Here is a 27,985-nt window from a genome sequence, read left to right on the forward strand (position 1 = left end):
CTGTGTATTTTTCTATTTTCTGTTTATAATCATTAAACAATTTGTAACTTTCTCATTGATTGTTAAAAAGCAAAAATCTTTAAAATATTCTTTGAAAACTTGCCTATTGTAAGTTTTCAAAATACTTTTTGAAAACTTGCCTATTGTCAAACTACAAAATTCCAATAATTCTTACTATTGTTATATTATTAAACTATAACATTAAGTGTACTAGTTAGTGGTTTATGTTTCATAACAATAACTTTATAGAGACATTTAATTCATAAAATTAATGTCAAACTAAAAATAATAATAATTGTGAAGCTGTAAAAATTGCACAGCAATATGAAAATGACTATATTAGTAAAAATCATCCCATCCAGGCTGAAAAATGAATGTAAAACAACAAATAATTTTTCAGAAGAAAAATAAAAAATAAAATTAAAAAAGACAATGATTTGACAAGAATATAATAATTTACTGGCAACAGTTAAAATATTGTTTTTAACACTGCAATTATTTTAATCTACAACAGAAAGAAAAATGAAATAATTCACAGATGCTTTTGATCAAGAGGGGGTATTTTCCTGAGATGGCTGTGTTTCAAGATGGTTGAATACATCTCTGTTGATGTAGGGTTGCAGTAAAGTGTGCAAATATTTCAGCTGTCGAGATTTGGAGTATTGTAGCATGGCATAATGGACCTAGAGTAGAAAAAGAAATGAAAATCAATAAAACTGCAAATTTCAGTTTCTGTTTTCAGTTAATTCACAATCAAGGTTTTTAGAAAAAGCACGAAGACCACAATTTCTCTGCCTATGTAACTCAGAATTAGAGATAATATCATAAAGAAATAAATATAAATATATTAAGGTGATGAGCAGCATTTTGTCCATTTTTGCATTCTCAGTTCAAATTCTGTCAAGGTTGACTTTGCCTTCCATCATTTCAGGGTCAATAAAATAAGCACCAGTCAAGTAAGTGACTTACCCCTACTCACCTCACAAAAAAAGCTGCTGGCTCTGTGCCAAAATTTAAAATCATTTATTACTTTTACTATTAGCTGTTTAGTATTTAAACCAGCTATCTCCAGCTGAAATATTCTCGGTTTTGTGTTCAAAATGGCCAGATCCGGCCTTTCACACTTATCCTACAATGTCATTAAAAAAATAATAAACAATCACATCAGAATCTCAAAGCTATAAGATGATAAATGATAAATCTTTATATATAAAAGTCAAGTTGTGTGTCTGTCTCCTACGATTTAGATTCCTAACTACTCCCACATTTTGTGGTGCAGTAACCAAAAGCAGGTATCTTATAGTCGTGATTCATATCGAGCCCTTCTGGGTATTAGCGCGCGTCTATGATGAGTCTACGATTTTAAAATAAATTTACCATCATTTTTTCCCATTTTTAATGCATTTTTTTGATATTATATAAGGGAAGTAACTCTCTAAAAATGCTTATATAATTATTTCCCTTACAAACCCGAGCAACGCCGGGTGATACTGCTAGTTAAAAATAAGAAACTCTGCCATACCAAGATTGGAGCCTGGTGCAGCCATCTGGTTCACCAGTCCTCAGTCAAATCATCCAACCCATGCTAACATGGAAAGCGGACGTTAAACAATGATGATGAATGTGAATAAATAAGCATTACATTTGACAGAGTAATCTATTTCTTTACTACCCACAAGGGGTTAAACACAGAGAGGACAAACAAGGACAGACAAACGGATTAAGTCGATTATATCAATCCCAGTGCGTAACTGGTACTTATTTAATCGACCCCGAAAGGATGAAAGGCAAAGTCGACCTCGGCGAAATTTGAACTCAGAACGTAAAGACAGATGAAATACCTATTTCTTTACTACCCACAAGGGGCTAAACACAGAGTGGACAAACAAGGACAGACAAATAGATTAAGTTGATTATATCGACCCCAGTGCGTAACTGGTACTTATTTAATCGACCCCGAAAGGATGAAAGGCAAAGTCGACCTCGGCGAAATTTGAGCTCAGAATGTAGCGGCAGACGAAATAACGCTAAGCATTTCACCCGGCATGCTAACGATTCTACCAGCTCGCCGCTTTGCCAGAGTAATCTGAATGCTAAAGGGTTAAGGTGGTGAGCTGGCAGACACATTAGCATTTCCAAAATAAGCGCTTAGCAGTATCTCTTCCAGCTTCATGTTCCAAGGTCAACTTTGCCTTTCGTCCTTTCAGAGTTGATAAAATAAATACCAGTTTGGAACAGTGTGGTAAGTAGCTTGCTAACCAACCACATGGTTCCGGGTTCAGTCCCGCTGCGTGGCATCTTGGGCAAGTGTCTTCTGCTATAGCCCCGGGCCAACCAATGCCTTGTGAGATGATTTGGTAGACGAAAACTGAAAGAAGCCTGTCATATATATGTGTATGTGTGTGTGTTTGTCCCCCTAGCATTGCTTGACAACCGATGCTGGTGTGTTTACGTCCCCGTCACTTAGCGGTTCAACAAAAGAGACCGATAGAATAAGTACTGGGCTTACAAAGAATAAGTCCCGGGGTCGATTTGCTCGACTAAAGGCGGTGCTCCAGCATGGCCGCAGTCAAATGACTGAAACAAGTAAAAGAGTAAAGAGTAAAGAGTAATCAAGTATAATAGCCCTCTCCACAAAAGTTTCAGGCCTTGTGTGGTGTATAGTAGAAAGGATTATTATCATCAGTACAAGCTGGCAGAATCATTAGCATGCTGGACAAAATGCTTAGCAGCATTTCACCCATCTTTACATTCTGAGTTCAAATGCCACTAAGGTCAACTTTGATTTTCATCCTTTTGGAGGGGTCAATAAATTAAGTACCAGTCAAGTACTGGAGTCAATGTGATCAACTTTCCCCACCCCCCTAAAATTTCAGGCCCTGTGCCCTAAGGAGAAAGGATTATTACCACCGCCTTAATGAAGGCGGAGATACTGTTTCAGTTGTATTTCTCAAGAACCACTGGATGGATTCAGATTAAACTTTCAGGGATGTTTGGCCTTATCACTGGCAGGAACTGATTAGATTTTGGGACTGATCTGGTACCAGACAAGGATTCTGGATTCTTTTTCCTTTTTTTTTTTTTTCACTTAATTTTTGAGAGCGGTCAGGTTCATTTTTAGTATTCCCGTTTGTGAGAGCAGTCAACTTTATTTCATATATTCTCATTTTAAAAATCATCTCCAGCTAATCTTTGAGAGGACATTGGTGTTGTCTTGGCAGAGGTTTGCGCTCTCTGAGTGCTCTTATTATTATTATTATTATTATTATTATTATTGTATATTTATATGCAACCACGGAGTGGTTGCCGTTAGGAAGGGCATCCAGCCGTAGAAACACTGCCAGATCTGACTGGGCCTGATGAAGCCTTCCAGCTTCACAGACCCCAGTTGAACCGTCCAACCCATGCTAGCATGGAAAACGGACGCTAAATGATGATGATGATGATTTATATCAGTTTCTCTGTTATTATGAAATGGCGAGATATATAAAGTTCTTTTGGATAAGGTTGAAAATATGATAATTCTCACAGTAACCATCCAGTCTTTCAGACATAGTTTCTGAAATATGACCTTCAATCGAATGTGATATGTTCTGAAAGAGATTTTGACTATTTCATTTACGTAAATGAAAACCTGTTGCCTAAACACACAAAATTTGAAAAGAATCCTTTAAAATTGTCAAAAGTTCCTTTTCCACGATTTTCTAACATGGATGGAATGTAAAATAAATAAAGAAAACAAAATAAATAAATTATAATCAGTTAAAGTAGAGGGAACCATACAATTAGGAAGGTAAATCCACCATTTGTATTCTGCTGAAGTGGCCACGACTGCATTTCCTAAATATAAAACTAAAGTTACCAAAATAGCTTTAAAAAAATCAATCAGTCTATCTAGATACCAGAACTATTACACAGAAAGCTGATCAACATTAAATAGGGCATGTTTCTAGACAAGCAGAAAAACAAATTATCTTCTCTGTTGTAACAGTTGATCAATGAAAATGATACACATCCCGCAGGCGCAGGAGTGGCTGTGTGGTAAGTAGCTTGCTTACCAACCACATGGTTCCGGGTTCAGTCCCACTGCGTGGCACCTTGGGCAAGTGACTTCTGCTATAGCCCCGGGCCGACCAATGCCTTGTGAGTGGATTTGGTAGACGGAAACTGAAAGAAGCCTGTCGTATATATGTATATAAATATATATGTGTGCGTGTATGTTTGTGTTTGTCCCCCTAGCATTGCTTGACAACCGATGCTGGTGTGTTTATGTCCCCGTCACTTAGCGGTTTGGCAAAAGAGACCGATAGAATAAGTACTGGGGTTGAGTTGCTCGACTAAAGGCAGTGCTCCAGCATGGCCACAGTCAACTGACTGAAACAAGTAAAAGAGTATCCCCATAGAACATAATGTAATATCATTCACTGACTGACCTTACAGTTGGGTCAATAAACTACTATTCTAACCACTAAACCAGTTTATTATATAGTTCTTATTACTATTGTATAAACTAGTAAAATCTTTGTTGTTGTTCAGCCTAGTGGCTGTAATCTGATGAGAGGGTGTCTCTAAAGCTCGTTAAATTAGTTTAGTTATTTGGTTATATTTTCAAAGGCATAATTATCACTCTTTAGTGTTATATTTAGGAAATGCAATCATTGCTATTTCAGCACAGGGCTAAAGCTGGTTCTACCTACCTAATTATAGGTTTCCAATCAGCCTCACCAGGTTTATTCAATTACTTAATTATTTATTTTACTTAACCATTTTCTAAACCATGATCACCTGAAGAAAAACAGATCTCTTTTTATAATTTTGACGGAGCCAAGGAGCCTTTTCATATTTGGGTATTAGTAACCTTAAATTCCTAGCCACTTTAACATGTTCGAGCAGACTCTACTGCAATTTATCAGATGCAAGCTATGCGCCATTAACCAGCAAGAAGGAGATGTCCTCTTGGGGTTAAAAAATCACAATAGAGTCTGTTTGAATGGACAGCCATGTTGAAGTGGCTACAAACATTCCTTGTCAGTACAACTACTGCGAGAGATTCTAGAACAAACATTTTTGTTTGTATTAATGTAATTTTTCAGTCATTTTCCTGTAAAACAATAAAAATGAAACGGGTCATATAAGTCAACGAGCAACCCCCCCCCCCCGTCCAACGGATGGTACTGAGTTGTCAAACATTTAAACCAAATTTTCTCGAAACAACTTGTCCAACCGTCCCATAGGCCTCCCCTTTGAGAAACACCGATTTAACCTAAGTTTGAGACACCAGCAAAAGAAGAAATAAAGATAGACTTTTTTCTTTTTCTATTCCAAAGAAAAACGATTTTATTGCGTGTACAAATGCACGTTCCCATGCCTTTATCGATTCTCACCTGGAATCGATTTTTGTAATTTTTTCAAGACTTATACACGCCCTGATACCGTCGGTATCTACATATCAAATTTGAGCGCAATTGGATGGAGGATACTCAAGATCCTAGAAGACACACACACAGACAGACAGAACAGATTTTATATAAAGGATGATTAAAACCTGCTAGAATTAGCAACAAAATCTCATCTTACTATTGTTAGAAAGAGAAACATAACAGCATATTCAAGAAACTGTGTCTGAAAGAGAGGATAGGTACAGTGAGTACGACCACATTATTATCAATATCAGAAAGAACAGATCGCTTCAGCTCATAAAATATGTTATGTCTGTTTAGAGAACGATATGCCCACTCATATTACAGTCACTTAGGGTGTCAAGCTGGCACAATTGTTAGCACAACAGAACAGGCAAAATACTTAGTGATATTCCATCTGTCTTTACAGTCTGAGTTCAAATTATACTGAGGTCAACTTGGCCTTTTGTCCTTTCGGGGTCAATAAAATAAGTACTAGCTGAGCACTGGGGGTTGATGTAATCAACTTATCCTCTCCCATGAAATTGCTGGCCTTGTGCTAAAATTGAAAAACATATTACAATCACTTGGCTCGGCAACAATCAACAAAGATTTTGCTAATGAGAACTACCTCATGAACTGGTTAGTAGTTAAGATACTAGTTTAATGACCTGAAATATAGGGTTAGTGATTCCCTAAGTCAATTTAACCTTTTAGCATTCACACTATTCTGTCAAAAGTAATGCTTATTTCGCCACATTGCTTTGAATTAATTATGGCTTATCTTGTAGCCTTGAGATTTTGATGAGGTAACTGTTAATATTTAGAATAATACTGTAGGATTGGTGTGAGAGGCTACATTCAGCCAGATATGGCCAGCCTAAATGCTAAAGGGTTAAACCTAAAGATCATCATCGTTTAACGTCCGTTTTCCGCGCTAGCACGGGTTGGACGGTTCAACCGGGGTCTGGGAAGCCAGGGGCTGCCCCAGGCTCCAGTCTGATCTGGCAGTGCTTCTACAGCTGGATGCCTTTCCTAACGCCAACCACTCCACGAGTGTAGTGGGTGCTTTTTACGTGCCAGGGGAGTCCGGCATCGGCCACGATCGGTTGGTGCTTTTAACGTGCCACCGACACGGAAGCCAACCAAGGCGGTGCTGGCATCAGCCACGTTCGGATGGTGCTTTTTATGTGCCACCGGCACTGGAGCCAGTCGAGGCGGCGCTGGCATCGGCCACGTTCGGATGGTGCTTTTTATGTGCCACCAGCACAAAGATATCAGAACAATTAATGAGAAGGCTGCTCAACATCAACTCTTTTGTTCCCATATTTCTGTTGAAACACACTGCCTTCGTTTCAATTAATTTTCAAAATAATGAAAATATTTAGTAAAATAGTTTTGTCATTATTAAGCTGGGGTTTGGAACAAATTAATATAGAATTCTGGTGGAAGATTTTAATTTAGATCTCATTAAAACAGGAAGCTTGTGCCATAGAACTAGAGGTGATCTTGGATAAGTTGTTATCAAAAGTATTAAATAAGTCATGTTTCTAAAAAGTTTCAATAATTGATACAAGTATATGAAATCGAAATCGAAATTGAACCAATCCTATGACTGGCACCCGGCAGATGCCAGGACCCCTGGACTGGTGGTATGTAAAAAGCACTATCCGAATCGTGGCCGATGCCAGCGCAGCCTCGACTGGCTTCCGTGCCGGTGGCACGTAAAATGCACCAATCCGACCGTGGCCGTTGCCAGCCTCGCCTGGCATCTGTGCGGGTGGCACGTAAAAAGCACCCACTACACTCACGGAGTGGTTGGCGTTAGGAAGGGCATCCAGCTGTAGAAACATTGCCAGATCAGACTGGAGCCTGGTGCAGCCTTCTGGCTTCCCAGATCCCCGGTCGAACCGTCCAACCCATGCTAGCATGGAGAACGGACGTTAAACGATGATGATGATGATGATATGAATTAAGAAAAATCTATGACAATATTACAAAATCAATGAAAGAAGAAAGGAAAGAAATCTTGGTCAATTTTAATATCAAAGCAAGTTCAAATCCTCAGACAATAATATTCAATTTATAACATAACCAACGCCCCACAACATATTAGGTTATGCAGTGCTACAACAACACATGTGTTAATTTTAAAGTTTAACACAAGAAAAGTTGTTCCATCTTACAGCATATAGTTGTTGCTGTTTAGCCCAAAGCCAGTCTGACTCCAGCCAACCTATGTTTAAAAGTATTCCAGCCAGGACTATCCCACCTCTTTCTCTTGAGTATTACTTATCTACGACTGTATTGTCCAATGTGTTTTTCCCATTTCATGATAGTAGAATGTAATTTGAAGAAAATTTGGCTGCTATTTCTAGGGAGCAGAGGAATGGAGCAAACAGCGCTTCATGTCAGCCAACTGGTCGGAGTTCTGCTGATTTCATGCTAGCTATCGCTGGCAGCACAGGTACTTCATCTTTGACCCATCAGAAACAGATAAGCAGGTTACTAAACAAGCTCTCCTGCCTCACATACTTTAGTCAGTCCTTTTAGTCCCTTACCAAAAGATTTCTACTAACCTTGCAGAATCTTTAATTTGTCCACTTCTAAAACAAGATGGTTCTGTAAGTAGTAATCCCACATGAAAAATCCCACACTTGCAACCAAACTTCACATTTAAATCCACACTACAGGTGCTAAATAAATTTCCTCCAAATCTACCCATTCCATTCTTATTTCTTTACTGCCCACAAGGGGCTAGACATAGAGGAGACAAACGGATTAAGTCAATTACATCGACCCCAGTGCGTAACTGGTACTTATTTAATCGACCCCGAAAGGATGAAAGGCAAAGTCGACCTCGGCGGAATTTGAACTCAGAACGCAACTGCAGACGAAATACTGCTGAGCATTTCACCCGGCGTGCTAACGATTCTGCCATATCGCCGCCAAGCTAACTACCATGCATACATATAAACCAAGGGTAAAAGCATTCCTAATGGCTTCAAATCAATTAAGGCCACTCTCCTTGTAGGTTTTAATGCCACAAGCAATATCCTCAAACAACGCACCCATGAGCTAACCTCTGTCCTGGCCAGACACTTCTATCTCCTTCTTTGGAAACATGCTCCAGTGTGTTCCATTCCCAAGAATAGCAACCCCTCTAATTCTACCAACTATCAAGCATTCACACTCACTTCTCACATAAGCAACCATCTTCCTGACCTTGAATTCATCTCCCTTCTTAGGAGCTACCGAAATGGCCTTCATAAAGCCAAATCTACTGGAGATCTATGTTTTTGTGTCACTTATAGTTAGACTCTTTGCTTTCAAGAAATTTAGTGACAACAGTGTTGTTACCCTGAACATCAGCAAGACTTTGGACTGTGTCTGGTATGCAAATCTTCTGACAAAACAGTTTCCTTATGAATTGATGACTGCCTGTTAAATAGTACCATTGTACCTATTTCTTTATTACCCACAAGGGGCTAAACACAGAGAGGACAAACAAGGACAGACAAAGGGATTTAGTCAATTATATCGACCCCAGTGCGTAACCGGTACTTATTTAATTGACCCCGATAGGATGAAAGGCAAAGTCGACCTCAGCGGAATTTGAACTCAGAACGTAGCGGCAGACGAAATACTGCTAAGCATTTCGCCCGGCATGCTAACGTTCTGCCAGCTCGCCGCCTTATTGTACCATTTACTGATGAAGCTCTCTCTAGCCTTAATTCTATGAATTCTAGTATACCTAATACTTTGATTTTTTTTTTATCCAGCACTCATCCTCCTGTATATCAACAATCTGCTTGCCATCATCTTGAACAATGCCCATTCCTATGCTAAAGATACCACCCTTCATGTTTCCCTAATCTGTCATGTGCACGCATTATCCACATACAGCCTAAACACCTCTTACCAAATCTGCACTGATTCTACCAACAGAGACCATGAAAACGTTCTTTAATAGAGTTATGCCAATTTTATCTCTTTCAAGAGTACAAAGACAAAATTAACTGAACGTATCAAATAAATATTATCAGAAGTGGCTATAGGCGCAAGAGTGGCTGTGTGGTAAGTAGCTTGCTTACCAACCACATGGTTCCGGGTTCAGTCCCACTGCGTGGCATCTTGGGCAAGTATCTTCTGCTATAGCCCCGGGCCGACCAATGCCTTGTGAGTGGATTTGGTAGACAGAAACTGAAAGAAGCCTGTCGTATATATGTATATATATATGTGTGTGTGTTTTCCCCCTAGCATTGCTTGACAGCCAATGCTGGTGTGTTTACATCCCCGTCACTTAGCGGTTCGGCAAAAGAGACCGATAGAATAAGTACTGGGCTCACAAAGAATAAGTCCCGGGGTCGATTTGCTCGACTAAAGGCGGTGCTCCAGCATGGCCGCAGTCAAATGACTGAAACAAGTAATAGAGTAAAAGATTAAAGAGAGAGAGATCTTCCTTAAATATGAAGGGCACACAAGAAGAACAATTGAGGTCACTACAAATGTTGGGCATCACTATCATTGAGGATCCAAATCATCACAATGAATATAAACTACCGTATTTGATGGCATATAGGATGCACTTTTTTCCAAAAAATTTGGCTCAAAAAATCGCCCTGCGTCTAATATGCGAAGTCAAGACCCTCCCGTAGGCTAATCTTCTCCCAGACGCTCACTAACCTAGCTTACGATAAGTATTTCTACCTACGCTAACGCCTTAATGATATTTTCTGTACTCATGCATCATTATTTTATTGCTAGTATTATTATTATTATTATTATTATTATTATTACCAGTATTATTACTTTAAAATACGAATTATCGTAAAAATCAAAGCAATCTACCATAAATTGTTAGGCTGCGATCCATGACACACGTTTACTAATATCAGCTGATCGGAACCCTAACTTGATGCCATCTGATGGTGAGGAGTAAAACTACGGAATGCACATGATCATTACGAGTTCGTGTATATACGGAGGTAGGTTGGATACAACAAAGTTTATGGTACAATAAAGTTTATGATCATAACAAAACACACTACAACAGTACAAGCACACTCACGGCTATGGCAGCAAAAAGATCAAGCTACAAAATCTCCCACAAACTACGAGTGGTAGATTATGCCAAGGAGCATGGAAATAGAGCAGCAGCAAGGGTTTTTGGGCCACCACCTACAGAAAAAATGATACGTGTCTGGCGACAGCAAGAAGAGCAGCTGATGAGAGCACAGAAAGGCAAACATAACCTTTGTTGCCCAGCCCCACATTGGCCAGAACTTGAGGATGATATAAAAACGTGGGTGCTTGATGAGAGAAACTCAGGGAGAAGTGTATCTACCAAAATGATAATTCATGAGGCCATGAGGGTAGCAGAACAACGAGGGATACAGAACTTTGCAGGAACAGAAGGTTGGTGTTACAGGTTTATGAAACGGAAGGATTTATCAATGTGTACAAAAACATCCATTGCACAAAAAATGCCTGCTGATTATGAAGAAAAAATATTAGATTTTCATAGATTTGTTATAAATGCAAGAAAGAAAATTTGTTTTGAACTGGGCCAAATAGGGAATATGGACGAAGTTCCACTCACATTTGATGTACCATCCAATACGACTGTGAGTGTCTAAGGGTCTAAAACGGTTTCGATAAAAACCACTGGCCACGAAAAGACCCACTATACAGTAGCTCTGGCCTGTTGTGCTGATGGCATAAAACTGCCACCTCTTTTGATATTTAAGAGAAAAACTCAGCCTAAGGATAAAATTCCAAGAGGTGTACTAGTTCATGTTCACGAAAAAGGTTGGATGGACGAAAATGGAATGAAACTGTGGTTACAAAATATATGGTCAAGGCGTCCTGGTGGACTATTAATGTGCTGCTAGACTGCTTAAATATATGCTTAAATACACTTAAAACTTTTTTTCCTGCTGAAATGAGGGTGTGTCTAATATGCCGTCAAATACAATAATTTGATACGTTATAACAAATATAGGTCAGATAAGAGCATGTCATTGATGAGGTGGCAAAAAACAATGAAAAACTCAATCAAATAATTTTTTTCCTTGTAAAATAATCCTTTTTAAATGTCTGTTAAAGAAGAAGTGTTCTTGCCTTATCTACATGCTTTTAGCACACAGAGTATGTGAAATAAGTCTTTATTATGATGCAAATTTTTATAGTAAGAAAATGTACAAAAAAAAATATCACAAGAAGATAATCTAAAAATGAATATTTAAGATATATATATATATATATATATATATATATCACTGTGATCACCGTGACTGACCAGGCTATCAGATGTTGCTACACATCGCTGGTCACAATGCGCTTCACATTGTTTTAGCCTTCAAATGACGCCACCCCGCTGGCTAAGCGAGCAGGCCAACAGAAGAATGAGTGAGAGAAAGTTGTGGCAAAAGAGTACAGCAGGGATCGCCACCCCACCCCTGCTGGAGCCTTGTGAAGCTTTAGGTGTTTTTGCTCAATAAACATTCACAACGCCAGGTATGGGAATTGAAACCGTGATCTTACAACCGCGAGTCCGCTGCCTTAACCACTGCGCCTCCATGTATATATATATAGTGGAGGCACAATGGCCCAGTGTTTAGGGCAGCGGACTTGCGCTTGTAGGATCGCGGTTTCGATTCCCAGACCAGGCGTTGTGAGTGCTTATTGAGCGAAAACACCTAAAGATCCACGAGGCTCCGGCAGGGGATGCTGGTGATCCCTGCTGTACTCTTTCGCCACAACTTTCTCTCACTCATTCTTCTGTTGGCCTGCTCACTTAGCCAGCGGGGTGGCGTAATTTGAAGTCTAAAACAATGCGAAGCGCATTGTGACCAGCGATGTGTAGTAACATCTGATGGTCTGGTCGGTCACGGTGATATATATATATACATACATACATAAACACTTGTTTCTTACCTTGATAACTTTGTAACCAAGTAATTTAAGATGCCGTACTTTCATTGTTTGTTCACCCAATAGTATGTTTGTATTGACACAATAATGTTCTGGTTGATGAAGAATGATAGCAAGTCTGAAAATGTAAATTTTCGTACAGATAACTTTGATTATTTGTCCTTATGCTTTCACTTTTATTTTCACATATGTTTACTTTTTTATACTTCATATTTTGTTTTGTCTCATTTCTTACTTCAAGTTGTAATTCATTTATAATATTTTACATCAAAATTTTCAAATTATATGAGTTCTAATGTGTGAATGATCTAAATGTGCTAAAATTCTACCATTATTGCTTGGAAAGGATGAGGAGTAATTAGTAACTGGCCTTAATTGTTCAGCATTCAGAATGCTCCATGAAATGTAATGCCAATTTACTCACATTGTTTTCAGTTAATCATGCATTACTTTGCAGTTTTGAGATTTCAAAAATCTGTTTGATTATGTAGGGTAGGTGTGAGAAGTTAAATCTGGCAGGTTTGAACATAAAACATGTAAAATATTTTGGGCCAGACATGGCCAGCTTAAATGCTAAAGAAGTTTTTAGAAACAATTTTTTCATTAGTTTTGGAAACTGATATTGAGAGGTAATATTTATCCCCACTTAAACATGGCTGTTCTGTTAGAACACACTATAAATGCATTAGATACCACAAAAGAAACTTTCACATTGGCTATTGGTGCAAAATGCAATGATGTTTATATCACTAGAGGGGAGATAATCCCTGCCACCTTCAGTGCTGAGATCATGTGATTACAACCTCCCTTGGTCTTGTCAATGATGGATGCTCAACTGCAAGAGGTAACAGAAACTCATTTTTCCACCAGCGATATATAGAAAAACAGTGCTAGAACATGCACTGATGTTGTGAGCTGGTTAAAAAATATATATAAGCGACAGAGGCAGTATCAATACTCATCATCATCATCATTTAGCATCCGCTTTCCATGCTAGCATGGGTTGGACGGTTCAACTGGGGTCTGTGAAGCTGGAAGGCTGCATCAGGCCCAGTCAGATCTGGCAGTGTTTCTACGGCTGGATGCCCTTCCTAATGCCAACCACTCCGTGAGTGTAGTGGGTGCTTTTTACGTGCCACCTGCACAGGTGCCAGACGGAGCTGGCAAACGGCCACGAACGGATGGTGCTTTTACGTGCCACCGGCACGGGGGCCAGGTGTGGCTGGCAACGGACACGAACGGATGGTGCTTGGTAATATTTATCCCCATTTAAATGTGAATGTTCTGTTAGAACAAACTATACTGCGGTAGATAGCATGAGAGATACTCTTATATTGGCTTCTGGTTTAAAATGCACTCGTGTTTATATCTCCAGCAGGGAGATAAATTCCTGTCACCCCCAGGGCTGAGAGAGATCTCAGCACCTGGCTACATGTTCTCTGTCTAACGTAAAGCAAAAGCTTTTCAAATTATATACTCTTACTCTCTTTTACTCTTTTACTTGTTTCAGTCATTTGACTGTGGCCATGCTGGAGCACCGCCTTTAGTCGAGCAAATCGACCCCAGGACTTATTCTATTGGCCTCTTTTGCTGAACCGCTAAGTTACGGGGACATGAACACATCAGCATCGGTTGTCAAGCGATTTTGGGGGGACAAACACAGACACACAAACACACACACACATATATATATATATATATATACATATACACGACAGGCTTCTTCCAGTTTCCGTCTACCAAATCCACTCACAAGGCCTTGGTCGGCCCGAGGCTATAGTAGAAGACACCTGCCCATGGTGCCATGCAGTGGGACTGAACCCGGAACCATGTGGTTGGTAAGCAAGCTACTTACCACACAGCCACTCCTGCGCCTTATATATATTTCATTTATAAATAGGATTTTCTGTTATTCATTTATTTGTTTCAATGAGTGAAAGATAAAAGATATGCTTAACACTCGTTCAACAACATGGCATATAATTTAGAACATTGCTAAAGTAATTAAACAAAATTGTTACCTTGAATGAATGTTCTGAGGTGCAGCACCAACTGGGAGTGGAAGTTGTTCTGAATCAAGTGTGATTTCAAAATCTGAAATACAAGAAAAAGTATTATTATTCTAAGAAAATTAAATATTACTCTTTACTCTTTTACTTGTTTCAGTCATTTGACTGCGGCCATGCTGGAGCACCGCCTTTAGTCGACCAAATCGACCCCAGGTATTATTCTTTGTAAGCCCAGTACTTATTCTATCGGTCTCTTTTGCCGAACCGCTAAGTGACAGGGACGTAAACACACCAGCATCGGTTGTCAAGCGATTTTGGGGGGGACAAACACAGACACACAAACATATATATATATATATATATAATATATATATATATATATATATATATTATATATATATATATATATACATATACACGACAGGCTTCTTTCAGTTTCCGTCTACCAAATCCACTCACAAGGCCTTGGTCGGCCCGAGGCTATAGTAGAAGATGCTTGCCCAAAGTGTCACGCAGTGGGACTGAACCCGGAACCATGTGGTTGGTTAGCAAGCTATTTACCACACAGCCACTCCTTTATTGTATATATTTAGAGACGAAAATAAATACTTTTTTTGTGAAAACATTTTAAAAGTTTCCAACAGGATGCAACAAGTAATGCAGTTGAAAGTGATTGATGTTCATCATCATCATCATCGTTTAACGTCCGTTTTCCATGCTGGCATGGGTTGGACAGTTTGACTGAGGACCGGCAAGCCAGGAGGCCACACCAGGCTCCAGTCTGATCTGGCAAGGTTTCTATGGCTGGATGCTCTTCCTAACACCAACCACTCCATGAGTGTAGTAGGTGCTTTTTACGTGCCAGACGGGGCTGGCAAACGGCGACGATCGGATGGTGCTTTTTACGTGCCACCGGCACAGCAAAACAACTGTACTTGTTCCTCTATCATACTTTAGCATCTCAACACCTGGCATAAAGCCACCTCTACCTCTACTCCAACCCACCCAGCAGTTGAGGTGGTTTCTTTTCTCTTTACCTTGCAAGTTATTTGACAACTTCATTCATGCTGGTGTTATGAAAAAATACTAAGTACAATCTAGAAAGTGGCTGGCATTAGGAAAGGTATCCAACCACAGAAACCATATCAAAGCAGACATTAAAGATTGATGCAGACCTCTGGCTTGTTGGATGCTGTTAAACTCTTCTGTCATGCCAGCATGGAAAACATGTGATGATGGTGGCACGTAAAAAGCACCATCCGTCCGTGGCCGTTTGCCAGCTCCGTCTGGCACCAGTGCGGGTGGCACGTAAAAAGCACCCACTACACTCGTGGAGTGGTTGGCGTTAGGAAGGGCATCCAGTCGTAGAAACACTGCCAGATCAGACTGGGCCTGATGCAGCCTTATGGCTTCACAGACCCCAGTTGAACCATCCAACCCATGCTAGCATGGAAAGCGGATGCTAAATGATGATGATGATGATGAAGTTAAGTATATTTCAAATTGCAATGCAAGATTATATTTTATGATTTTGAAGAAATCAAAAAATCAGTTGGCCCTAACACTTCGACACTATACTTTCATTAGGCTAAAATTTGATACATAAAGAGATACAAACCAATGGTGTAAATTGATTTCACAGCTAATTTTTTAATCTCTATTTTATCCAGACCAATGAGATGATTGAGATTTTTCAAAACTTTTCGATGGAGAACTGTGGTTGATATACCTGAATGAAAAAGAAGAAATAATTCATACATTTATTATTATTTTTCTGTCCCTAAAGGAAATATGAAAATTTTATTGATTTCTTTTTCTTTTATAGAATAAAGTTTTACGGAGATGTACTCGCATAGCAAGTGACCTGATCTGAGATCGTGTGCTGGAACGAAAACAATTGCAGTGTGGAAGGTGTTTGTAAGCCATTTAAGAAACACACAAAAGCCGTTCGATTCACTTCAACATTTAAGTTTAATTTGTCAAAATATTTTCGTCGCTTTAGGACCGCGACCTGTTCACTGACAAAAATCTGTGATTTTAAGCAATCTCACAGCATTACTACTCAAATACAATCTATTTCAGTCTATCTATCAGATTATTTTTTTCTTTCTAATGTATATGTGTGTGTGAAAGCACATGGCCTCGTAGTTTTGGATGTTGCAATCAGTAAGATTGTGGTTTCAATTCCCACACTGGCGTTGTATTGTGTTCTTGAGCAAAACACTTCGTTTCATATTGCTCCAGTCCACTCAACAGTAAATGTATAGCCTTGCAAATAAACTGGCATTCCATTCTATTCAGGGGGAATATAGGCATCATTTGAAAGCTGTGACAATGTGAGAAAGCGCATTGTGATCAGTGGTGTATAACACCTGATAATCTGGTTGATACAATGATTGGTCTAAATACATAGCATCATATATATATATAATAGTTTCATGCTATTATGACACTTGAACAAGCATATTTATAAAATATACCATGTATCTTAAAGCAATCTTTCAAGCTTCATTTATGCATTACTCTCTTACTCTTTTACTTGTTTCAGTCATTTGACTGTGGCCATGCTGGAGCACCGCCTTTAGTCGAGCAACTTGACCCCAGGACTTATTCTTTGTAAGCCCAGTACTTATTCTATCGGTCTGTTTTGCCGAACCGCTAAGTTATGGAGGACATAAACACACCAGCATCGGTTGTCAAGCAATGCTAGGGGGACAAACACAGACACACACATATATGTATATACATATATATGACGGGCTTCTTTCAGTTTCCATCTACCAAATCTACTCACAAGGCTTTGGTCGGCCTGAGGCTATAGTAGAAGACACTTGCCCAAGATTCCATGCAGTGGGACTGGACCCAGAACCATGTGGTTGGTTAGCAAGCTACTTACCACACAGCCACTCCTCCGCCTATATATATAAATTATATATAATTTTTGCAAACAAGGGCGCTGGTCAGTATGAAAATAAAAAACATGAAGAAAGTTGGTGCAAAAAAATGGAATGTGAAAAAAGAAACTAAGAAAATTTGAGAGAAAGTAGCTTCAAAGCATTGATGTGAAGCAAATTAATACAGCGTAATGACACGCCCCAACATCAGTAGGAATATCCCTTGCGTAATTTATGCAGCTTTTAAGATTCAGGGCTTGTCTTGCATGCTACATACTTTGCCAAGAGTATAAACACAACGAATCATAAGTCTATAAGAACAGTTTTCATCTCATAATACAAAACAATACAAACCATAAAGCATAACATAATTACATAAACTACTAGCAGTATCACCCGGCGTTGCTCGGGTTTGTAAGGGAAATAACTATATAAGCATTTTTAGAGAGTTATAGCCAAAAAATAGCAAAAAAAATGCATTAAAAATGGAAAAAAAATGATGGTAAATTTTTTAAAAAATCGTTGACTCATCGTAGACATTTTTAGAGAGTTACTTCTCTTATATAATAGCGAAAAAATGCTTTAAAATGGAAAAAAATGATGGTAAATTATTTTTAAAATCGTAGACTGACGTAGACGCGCACTAATACCCAGAAGGGCTCGATATGAATCACAACTATAAGATACCCAGTTTTGGTTAACCTGCACCGCAAAATGTGGGAGTAGTTAGGAATCTAAATCGTAGGAGACAGACAGCACACAACCTCACTTTTATATATAAAGATTACAATATATATCATCAACATCATCATCACTTAATGTCTACTTCTCCATGCATGCATGGGTCAGACAAATTTTTACTGAGGGATTTGTATTTTTGTGGTACCAGTGCCGGTGGCACATAAGAAAACCATCCGAACGTGGCCGTAGCCAGTACCGCATTGACTGGCCTCCGTGCTGTGGGCACGTAACAAACACCATCCGGTCGTGGCCGTGCCAGCGTTGCCTGGCCTCCGTGCCGGTGGCACGTAAAAAACACCATCCGAGCGTGGCCGTTCGCCAGCCTCGTCTGGCACCTGTGTCGGTGGCACATAAAAAACCCCATCCGAGCGTGGCCGTTCGCCAGCCTCGTCTGGCACCTGTGTCGGTGGCACATAAAAAACCCCATCCGAGCGTGGCCGTTCGCCAGCCTCGTCTGGCACCTGTGTCGGTGGCACATAAAAAACACCATCCGAGCGTGGCCGTTCGTCAGCCTCGTCTGGCACCTGTGTCGGTGGCACATAAAAAGCACCCACTACACTCACGGAGTGGCTGGCATTAGGAAGGGCATCCAGCTGTAGAAACACTGCCAGATCTGACTGGCCTGGTGCAGCCTTCAGGCTTCCCAGACCCCAGTTGAACCGTCCAACCCATACTAGCATGGAAAGCGGACGTTAAACGATGATGATTTTCTACACCGAAATGCCTTTCCAGTCACCAGCCTTCATCTGTCTCCAGGTTGGTTGAAATGCATGAAGCTTTGAAGCAGAAATGCCATAGAAAACTGAGCTGTGGTGTCCTGTCTTTGCAGGACAATGTACCAGCACACACACAGCGCATGAAACTCTACTGAAAATACACGAATTTGGTTTCAAACTGGTAGACCACCTACTTTACTCTAACTCAGCCCCCCTTTGACTATCATCTCTTTCCACAACTGAAGAAACATCTCAAGGGGAAGAAATTTCTCTCCAGTTTGGAAGTGATTGTTGCTACAGAGGCCTGGTTGGTGGCCGAACCGTCTGGGTTCATTCCACAGGGCTTAACAAAACTGCGGAGCCACTGAAATAAGAGAGAGGAATATGTTGGATAAAATCATAATTAACATAACCTCCTGTATTTTCTTTTACATAAAGCCAAGAAATTTTCAGCACTGACTCTTATAAATATGATAGGCTTCTTCCAATTTCTATCTACCAAATCCACTCACAAGGTTTTGGTCAATGCAAAGCAGCAGTAAAACACACTTGCCCAAGCTGCTGCACAGTGGGACTGAACTCAAACCTACATAGTTAGGAAGTAAGCTTCTTAACCACACAGCCACACTTGTATATCTAAATATTTTACATAAGTGGAGGTGCAATGGCTCAGTGGTTAGGGCAGCGGACTCGCGGTCATAGGATCGCGGTTTCGATTCCCAGACCGGGCGTTGTGAGTGTTTATTGAGTGAAAACACCTAAAGCTCCACGAGGCTCCGGCAGGGGGTGGTGGTGATCCCTGCTGTACTCTTTCACCACAACTTTCTCTCACTCTTACTTCCTGTTTCTGTTGTACCTGTATTTCAAAGGGCCGGCCTCGTCACTCTCTGTGTCACGTTGAATATCCCCGAGAACTACGTTAAGGGTACACGTGTCTGTGGAGTGCTCAGCCACTTACACGTTAATTTCACGAGCAGGCTGTTCCGTTGATTCGCATCAACCGGAACCCTCGTCGTCGTAATCGACGGAGTGATTCCAATTTTACATGATCTAACTTCAAATTTTAATTCAAAACAAATACTGAAACAACGTAATTTAACTGAAAGTTATAAAATTACTTTTTGTTTGGTGTGGTAACTTAAATCTGTGAGGTATGTTGTGGCATTTCGTTTCCAAGAGAAAAGCAGACTGGAGCATCTCGAGCCATTCTCCAACCATTGTCTGTACTCTTTCACTGGTGATACCTGAAATGGGAGAATTAAATAATTGAAACTTTGCAAGACAAACAACTGAAAGATGGAGAGACAATAACAAATGAAAAAGAGGAGAAAAAAACAAATGACAGGGAAAAAAAAAAAAAAAAAAAGGAAAATAGGATTGGAGGCGTAGGAGTGGCTGTGTGGTAAGTAGCTTGTTTACCGACCACATGGTTCCGGGTTCAGTCCCACTGCGTGGCACCTTGGGCAAGTGTCTTCTACTGTAGCCCCAGGCCAACCAAAGCCTTGTGAGTGGATTTGCTAGACGGAAACTGAAAGAAGCCCATCGTATATATGTATATATGTATGCGTGTGTGTATTTGTGTGTCTGTGTTTGTCCCCCTAGCATTGCTTGACAACCAATGCTGGTGTGTTTACGTCCCCGTTACTTAGCGGTTCAGCAAAAGAGACCGATAGAATAAGTACTGGGCTTACAAAGAATAAGTCCCGGGGTCAAGTTGCTCGATTAAAGGCGGTGCTCCAGCATGGCCGCAGTCAAATGACTGAAACAAGTAAAAGAGTAAAGAGGATTGTCTCCAGACATGTATCATGGAAGGTTACTGTTGTTCATTAGCCCCTGCTGAGCCCTGATCCACTCCATTCCGGTTCAAAGTCTCTCTTGACCAGAAATGGCCTGAACTCTTTGCATGAACACCCTCCCTGTACATAACTCCATGTCCCCCTACATGGCCTTGCTTTTTGCTTTTTGAGCCAAAAAATTAACTTAACTAACTTAACTATATCTATGCGGTATTTTTATGTATCATCCTATGCAATCTTCCCTTTTTAAATGACATGGTATGAGATTTAGTTGCTATTTCTACACATTGCTTTTGTATTATGGGCTGTTAGGGTGATCCATTTTTAATCTCTTTCCAACTTCACCCTACCCCCTCCCAAAATGTTATATAGGCGCAGGAGTGACTGTGTGGTAAGTAGCTTGCTAACCAACCACATGGTTCCGGGTTCAGTCCCACTGCGTGGCATCTTGGGTAAGTGTCTTCTGCTATAGCCCCGGGCCGACCAATGTCTTGTGAGTGGATTTGGTAGACGGAAACTGAAAGAAGCCTGTCGTATATATGTATGTGTGTGTGTGTGTCTGTGTTTGTCCCCCTAGCATTGCTTGATAACCGATGCTGGTGTGTTTACGTCCCCGTCACTTAGCGGTTCGGCAAAAGAGACCGATAGAATAAGTACTGGGCTTACAAAGAATAAGTCCCGGGGTCGATTTGCTCGACTAAAGGCGGTGCTCCAGCATGGCTGCAGGCAAATGACTGAAACAAGTAAAAGAGTAAAGAGTATATATATATATAATATATTTATGTATGTTTGTCCCACATCTCTGCTGGAAAAACAGACTCGGTTCGTTTATATCACCATAACTTAGCAGTCCAGCTAAAGAGAACAATAACATAAGTATTAGGCTTAAACATTAAGTATTGGGGTCAATTTGTTCAACTAAACACTTCAAGACATTGCCCCTGCATGGCTGTAGTCCAATGACTGAAGTAAGCGAAAGATAACAGGTATGCTATAAATATATGATATATATATTATATAATATACAAACACTAATGTTATGCAACTCATCCTTTACTTCTTACACAGTATATATTATATAATATATATCATATTACATAATGTATTATATAATATATGCACGTACCATTATAATACTAATTATAATACACCCATGCATAGACATATATATTCACACATACAATAAATTCAGGGTGAATACTTGATAAATGTAAGCACCTGTATATGCCAGCTAGTAGCATAGGTGAGAGGATATATATATTCTTACAAGAATAAGTTGTTCTATAAAGCCCGAAACATATGTACCGCAACATCCTGTGTCCTGTTTTTCATTTATTTCATTTGATACATATATCCTCTCACCTATGCTACTAGCTGGCATATACAGGTGCTTACATTTATCAAGTATTTACCCTGAATTTATTGTATGTGTGAATATATATGTCTATGCATGGGTGTATTATAATTAGTATTATAATGGTATATGCATATATTATATAATACATTATGTAATGTGATATATATTATATAATATTATATCGTGTAAGAAGTAAAGGATGAGTTGCATAACATTAGTGTTTGTATATTATATAATATATATTTCACTATGTATCTATTATATAATATATATATATATATATATTCTTACAAGAATAAGTTGTTCTATAAAGCCCGAAACATATGTACCGCAACATCCTTTGTGTCCTGTTTTTCATTTATTTCATTTGATTCATATATTCACACATACATATATATGACCATCTTTTTTTCAATCTCTTACAAAATCCACTGACAGGTTTTGGTTAGCCAGAAGCTATTATAGTAGAAGGCACTTGCTCCAAGTGCCATTTGCTGGGACTGAACCTGAAACGTGTAGCTGGGAAGTAAACTTTTTAACCCCATAACCATACCTACGTAACCATGTTCGCACAAGTACAAATAAAAAATCCCACTGTGTAGCACCTTGGGCTTCTTTCGGTTTCTGTCTACCAAATCCATTGATTTGGTAGACAGAAACCGAAAGAAGCCCATCGTATATACATATATATGAGTGTTTGTGTTTGTCTCTCACAACCATATGGCAATCAATGTTGGTGTGTTTACAGACCCATAACTTAGGGACTCGGCAAAAGAGACTGATAGAATAAGCTCCAGGCTTTAAAAAAATAGAAAAGTACTGGGATGATTTGTTGAAGTAAAATTCTTCAAGGTGGTGTCCCAGCATGGCCACAGTCTAATGACTGAAACAAGATAAAAAGGTGTGTGAGTGTTTGAATACATATATGTGTGCGTGAGAGAGAAAATATACATATGTATTTCTTCAAACACATACATATACATTAGCCCAGAACATGGGTTTTTGAAATGTTGAACAATGAAAGCACATACACACAAAATACACACTATGCAGATTTCTTTCCAAAGGATGGCATTATTATGTAAATAAAAAAAAAAAACTTTTTACATATAGGTGTAGGAGTGGCTGTGTGGTAAGTAGCTTGCTTACCAACCACATGGTTCCGGGTTCAGTCCCACTGCGTGGCACCTTGGGCAAGTGTCTTCTACTATAGCCTCGGGTGGACCAAAGCATTGTGAGTGGATTTGGTAGACGGAAACTGAAAGAAGCCTGTCGTATATATGTGTATATATATATATGCCTGTGTGTGTTTGTGTGTCTGTGTTTGTCCCCCTAGCATTGCTTGACAACCGATGCTGGTGTGTTTATGTCCCCGTCACTTAGCGGTTCGGCAAAAGAGGACGATAGAATAAGTACTGGGCTTACAAAGAATAAGTCCCGGGGTCGAGTTGCTCGACTAAAGGCAGTGCTCTAGCATGGCCGCAGTCAACTGACTGAAACAAGTAAAAGAGTAAAAGAGAGTAAGAGAGTTAACAACTTTAAAAAAAACTTTCTTTTTATATATATATATATATGAAGTATGAATAACCTAAAATGAAAGTTAATTTAGATTTGGTTCTGACTAAAAGTTCCCCTGACATTTACTGACAGCATGTTGAGACAATAGTTTAGAAGAGTATTTTTAGCAGCAGTATGAAGTACTAACTGCAGCTCCTCATGGTAATTCAACAACCATTTCTATTGTCATTATATTAATAATACATCATGTACATTAAATTATCATATTTTCCCCCATTGAAATATAAAACTACATATGTACAATATTATCAGAAACAACATCACAAAATTTCATCATTTTTGAAGTGTAACTACATTAATAGAAAAAAATAGAAAATCATATCATAAAAAACATCCAAGTGTAGCTATATCTTTCAATAGATCTTTCAATATGAGTAGAATTAGGCAACACAAAGTCAGTAGTGTGTTCATTATTTTGCTAAGGCTGTAGTGTAAGTTCTTCGTAAGGAATCAGAGTAGACAGTTTTCAGAAATACAAATACTTTCAGTCAGAACATTTGCATCGTACATAATCTTAGTTTTATCAGAAATTATCTCTTAGTGGAGCTGAATCCTTACTTACTATAGTATCTTTTTGACCACTTTGAAAATTAATTTGAGCATATTGGACTAAAAGGTGGTCCTAGTTACAAATGTACATCCTCAACGTATTTAAACCTTACTCTTGTGTTTAATATCAAACATATAAGTTGTGGCACGTAAAAAGCACCATCCGATCGTGGCCGTTGCCAGCCTTGCCTGGCCCATGTGCTGGTGGCACGTAAAAAGCACCATCCGATCGTGGCCATTGCCAGCCTCGCCTGGCCCATGTGCGGGTGGCACGTAAAAAGCACCATCCGATCGTGGCCATTTGCCAGCCTCGTCTGGCACCTGTGCGGGTGGCACGTAAAAAGCACCCACTACACTCACGGAGTGGTTGGCGTTAGGAAGGGCATCCAGCCGTAGAAACACTGCCAGATCAGACTGGGCCTGGTGCAGCCTTCTGGCTTCCCAGACCCCAGTTGAACCGTCCAACCCATGCTAGCATGGAAAGCGGACGCTAAATGATGATGATGATGAAGTTATGGATTTCCGATCAGTTACTAGAGTCAGTCATTTGCCTAATTTCCAAGACATTAGTAAATTAAGTACCAATAATAACTAAGATTCAAATTATATTGATGATATAAGAAAAGATAGCTTAACATCAGAACTATTCTTTGTTGTGTTTTGTCTCGAGTCCACTCTTCAACTAAACCTTTCAAAGCAGTGACCCAGCATGGCTGCATTTCAATGACTGAAACAAGTATTGATAAAAGGTAAAATTGAAATTACTTACTTTTGATCTTGGACAAAAATGATGGTGTAAGTATGAAATGTGAGAAGTTGAGAGGATATCGTTGTAAGAATGCAAAAGAACATAAAAGCTCCACAATATTTGGAAGTGTAAAGTCTGATATTTTAGATTGAAGAACTTCTTCTGTTTTCAAGAAAAACTTGGTACTTTCAGTTGGCAAATAATTCAATTGTCCATAGGGTCGAAGAATAGAATAAAGCTGTAGGCACGAATAATTTTGACCATTTTTAATAAAGTCTTCTGCTACAATATCAAATAGTAACGGAGACAAATAACGTTGAGCTCGACAATATTCCATTGCTAAAGCCAACAGGTTATAATCAATTTTAGCAATTTTAGCAGGAATATATCGCTCAAGAGATTTTATAATACTTGATTCAGTATAATGAAAATGTAAAAATCCAGCAATAATTTGAGTTAAATGAGCATCATTCAAATCATGTATATTCATACGGGTCCATTTTCCAATACATTGCAGGACTTTGATATCATTCATCTTCAAACGAAGCATGTCTAAGACAATACTAGCAACATCTGACCCTTTCAGTTTCCACCAACACAAAAAGAATTGCTTCCGAATTAGTTTCATTAAGGGTCTTTTTGAAGTAGGAATGCATCGAAAAACTAAATGGATGTTACTTGCATCGATCTCATCATAGCGGTTTCCAATATGAATCCAACAGGTCTCAATAAGAGTCTGTTGAGAATGAAAAGAAGCAATGCAACTCAGTTCACACAGTTCTGCAATGCTAAATTTACTGTTACTAATACGTTTTTCTATCTCTTCAAACAAGAACTGTGTCGATCCCATTATATTGTAATCTGATGTAAGGATGCAACGCATGAGGCAAAATAATGTGTCGTTACTTAAAGTGGTTACTTCTTTTTTCACCATTTCATATAGTTCATTCATTACTGCTGTTTGTATGAAGGAATCAACAGCTTCACCAACAGTATCATTCCTCTGAAAATGGCAGATTTTCTGCAAAGCAAATGCTGCAGTATAACCCGTGATCACATCCGAAGGAACTTCCAACAGTTTGAAAACTTCTTTCAGATTATTGCATTGTTCTAATTTTTCTTGGAAGAATTCTTCTTCAGCTGTCATTGGTTTTACCTGAGTAACACTCTTCTCATTTTCATGTGGAAATTTACTGAGGTCCAGTTTACGAATGAATATTGGTAATTCTGTGACATCAAGCCCATCTTGTAAGAGGATTGATGATAAACTGAGAATACGATTTTGAAATATTCTGTTGGAATAAAATCTGTTGCATTTGAAAGGGCATTTGTGAGCAATCACAGGACGTAATAGTTGCCAAAAATGTCTATAAGACAGTTGTAAGGCTCTCTGTGCCATTTCTGGTGAGTGCCTAAAATTTGAAACAGAAAAATAAGATATTAAATAATAAAATACAGAAAAATGGATCAAAGCTGAAAAGGAATATTAGTCTAGTAAGTTACTTAGCAATCTCATTAGTGCCAGTGGCATGAAATTTTAAAAAAGCACCAGTACACCTTGTAAAGTGGTTGACGTAAGGAAGGGCATCGAGCTGTGGAAACCATGCCAAACAGACCATGGAACCTAGGTGCGGCTTATAGCCATGCCAGCTCCAGCCGAATAGTCCAACCCATGCCAGCATGGAAAATGGACGTTAAATGATGAAGATTTCGTCTCTCAAATTCACTAACAAGGCACTGTGTAAAAGACACTTGTCCAAGGTGTCGCGCAGCAGGACTGAACTCGAAACCACGTGGTTGCGATGAGAACGTCTTAAATAAGACAGCTATGCTTGCGTTTATACACACACACACACAGCGATCTTTCCCGGAAAAGCCACTTTATAAGATAGCTGAAGAAAAGTGCGAGATTATATTTCAAACAACGCCCAAGATAAGTTCAGAGTAGTTAGTGACCATTTATAAAACCTAGATTTCGGCCTGAAATAATATTTTTACATTTAGCTCAACAAATAACTTATAATTTTGTGGACGAGCAAACTTAGTCCCTGGTGGAAAACTTAATGCCATTAGTTTCACCATAAACTTATCATTAGAAACAATTTGATCTTCTACCGAAGGGCTTCACACCTCTATTTTACAATGATTTCTAATTTTTTTAATTTTTTCATGAAGCACATCGCATTCTCTCTAATTCTCTCTCAGTTTGAAGACCATTCCTCTCAGGTCCCGACTTAGCAATTCTTACGTAATCTTAATAGGTTTATGTAACTGACTCTCTTACATGAATGGCATTAGTTGTTTCGATCTAAAAGTGATTCAGGTGAAGTTGACTCCGAAGGGATTCTAAGGTTAAGCTACATGAATGAAACTACATAGTAGGGCGCTACCATTTCAGTCCTTAACCAGCAACAATTTTATAATTTAATCATACTAACTTCATTGAAAAATACATGAGCAGCCTCATAGGTTCAGCATTATCTCCATTTTAAACAAAAATATAATAAATTGATCGTAGTTATGAGGTATAATGTTGTGATGTGAGGAGCCCCTAATCTTAAGGGCAGCGATCCATCACGCACTTCAAAATACTGCGTAGAATTACGACGTATCTCGACTTTTATGACAAAGGTCTATGATGAACTGGCAAGAAAAGTGACGGATAGACCAACACAAAAAGTAATCAACTTTTGTTTAAGTTAATTTTAAATCGCAAGATTCAAAGCCTGTGAAGAATTATTCTTCTAGATTTTAATCTTACTCATAAAAAGCTTACAGTTGCATCATAAAAAGAGGAAATTCCTAGTTTCAACGACCTGGTGTTCATTGATGTACGATGAAACGTCTTGATACTTTATAACAGATAATAAAATAACAAAATATTACAAAATTGACTATAAGGATGCTATTTTGAATTACTAATATAATTATTCTACACTGTAAATGTTTTAGTTTTCAATTAGGTGCTCCTCACATCACATCGTATCACTTGCATGGCGCTTACGTAACTACTTTCAGATGAAGGGATACTGTTCAGAAAGAAAAAAAGAAGAAGCATAATACATATAATAATAAATAAATAGAATCGTATTTTTATGATATTTACTTACTCTTTGAGTGTTTAGTTCAAGTTCCAGCCATAACACACCAAAACTACGACGAGCGATGAAGCAATATTTTCCCGTAATGAAAATCAGCATGTGCGGGAACTTTGAGTTATCTGCCCTTTAGTCTTCAACTTCCTTAATTCTGAAAAGGCTCT

At 38.9% G+C, this 27,985-nt stretch overlaps 1 protein-coding gene across 1 annotated transcript; it reads right to left on the reverse strand.

The window, feature by feature from the left end:
• Window positions 1-436: 436 nt before the first annotated feature.
• On the reverse strand, window positions 437-27,985 carry LOC115210965 (FAST kinase domain-containing protein 3, mitochondrial). The gene is made up of 7 exons (XM_029779788.2): window positions 27,834-27,985; window positions 24,745-26,135; window positions 19,814-19,939; window positions 15,963-16,073; window positions 14,357-14,429; window positions 12,339-12,453; window positions 437-683 (listed from the first exon to the last, which is right to left on the reverse strand). Exons 2-7 carry the CDS (start codon window positions 26,120-26,122, stop codon window positions 549-551), a joined length of 1,938 nt encoding a protein of 645 aa, XP_029635648.1. The 5' UTR covers window positions 26,123-26,135; window positions 27,834-27,985; the 3' UTR covers window positions 437-548.

Source organism: Octopus sinensis, linkage group LG4 (genome assembly GCF_006345805.1).
Source record: "Octopus sinensis linkage group LG4, ASM634580v1, whole genome shotgun sequence".
In the NCBI taxonomy this organism is placed as follows: Eukaryota; Metazoa; Mollusca; class Cephalopoda; order Octopoda; family Octopodidae; genus Octopus; species Octopus sinensis.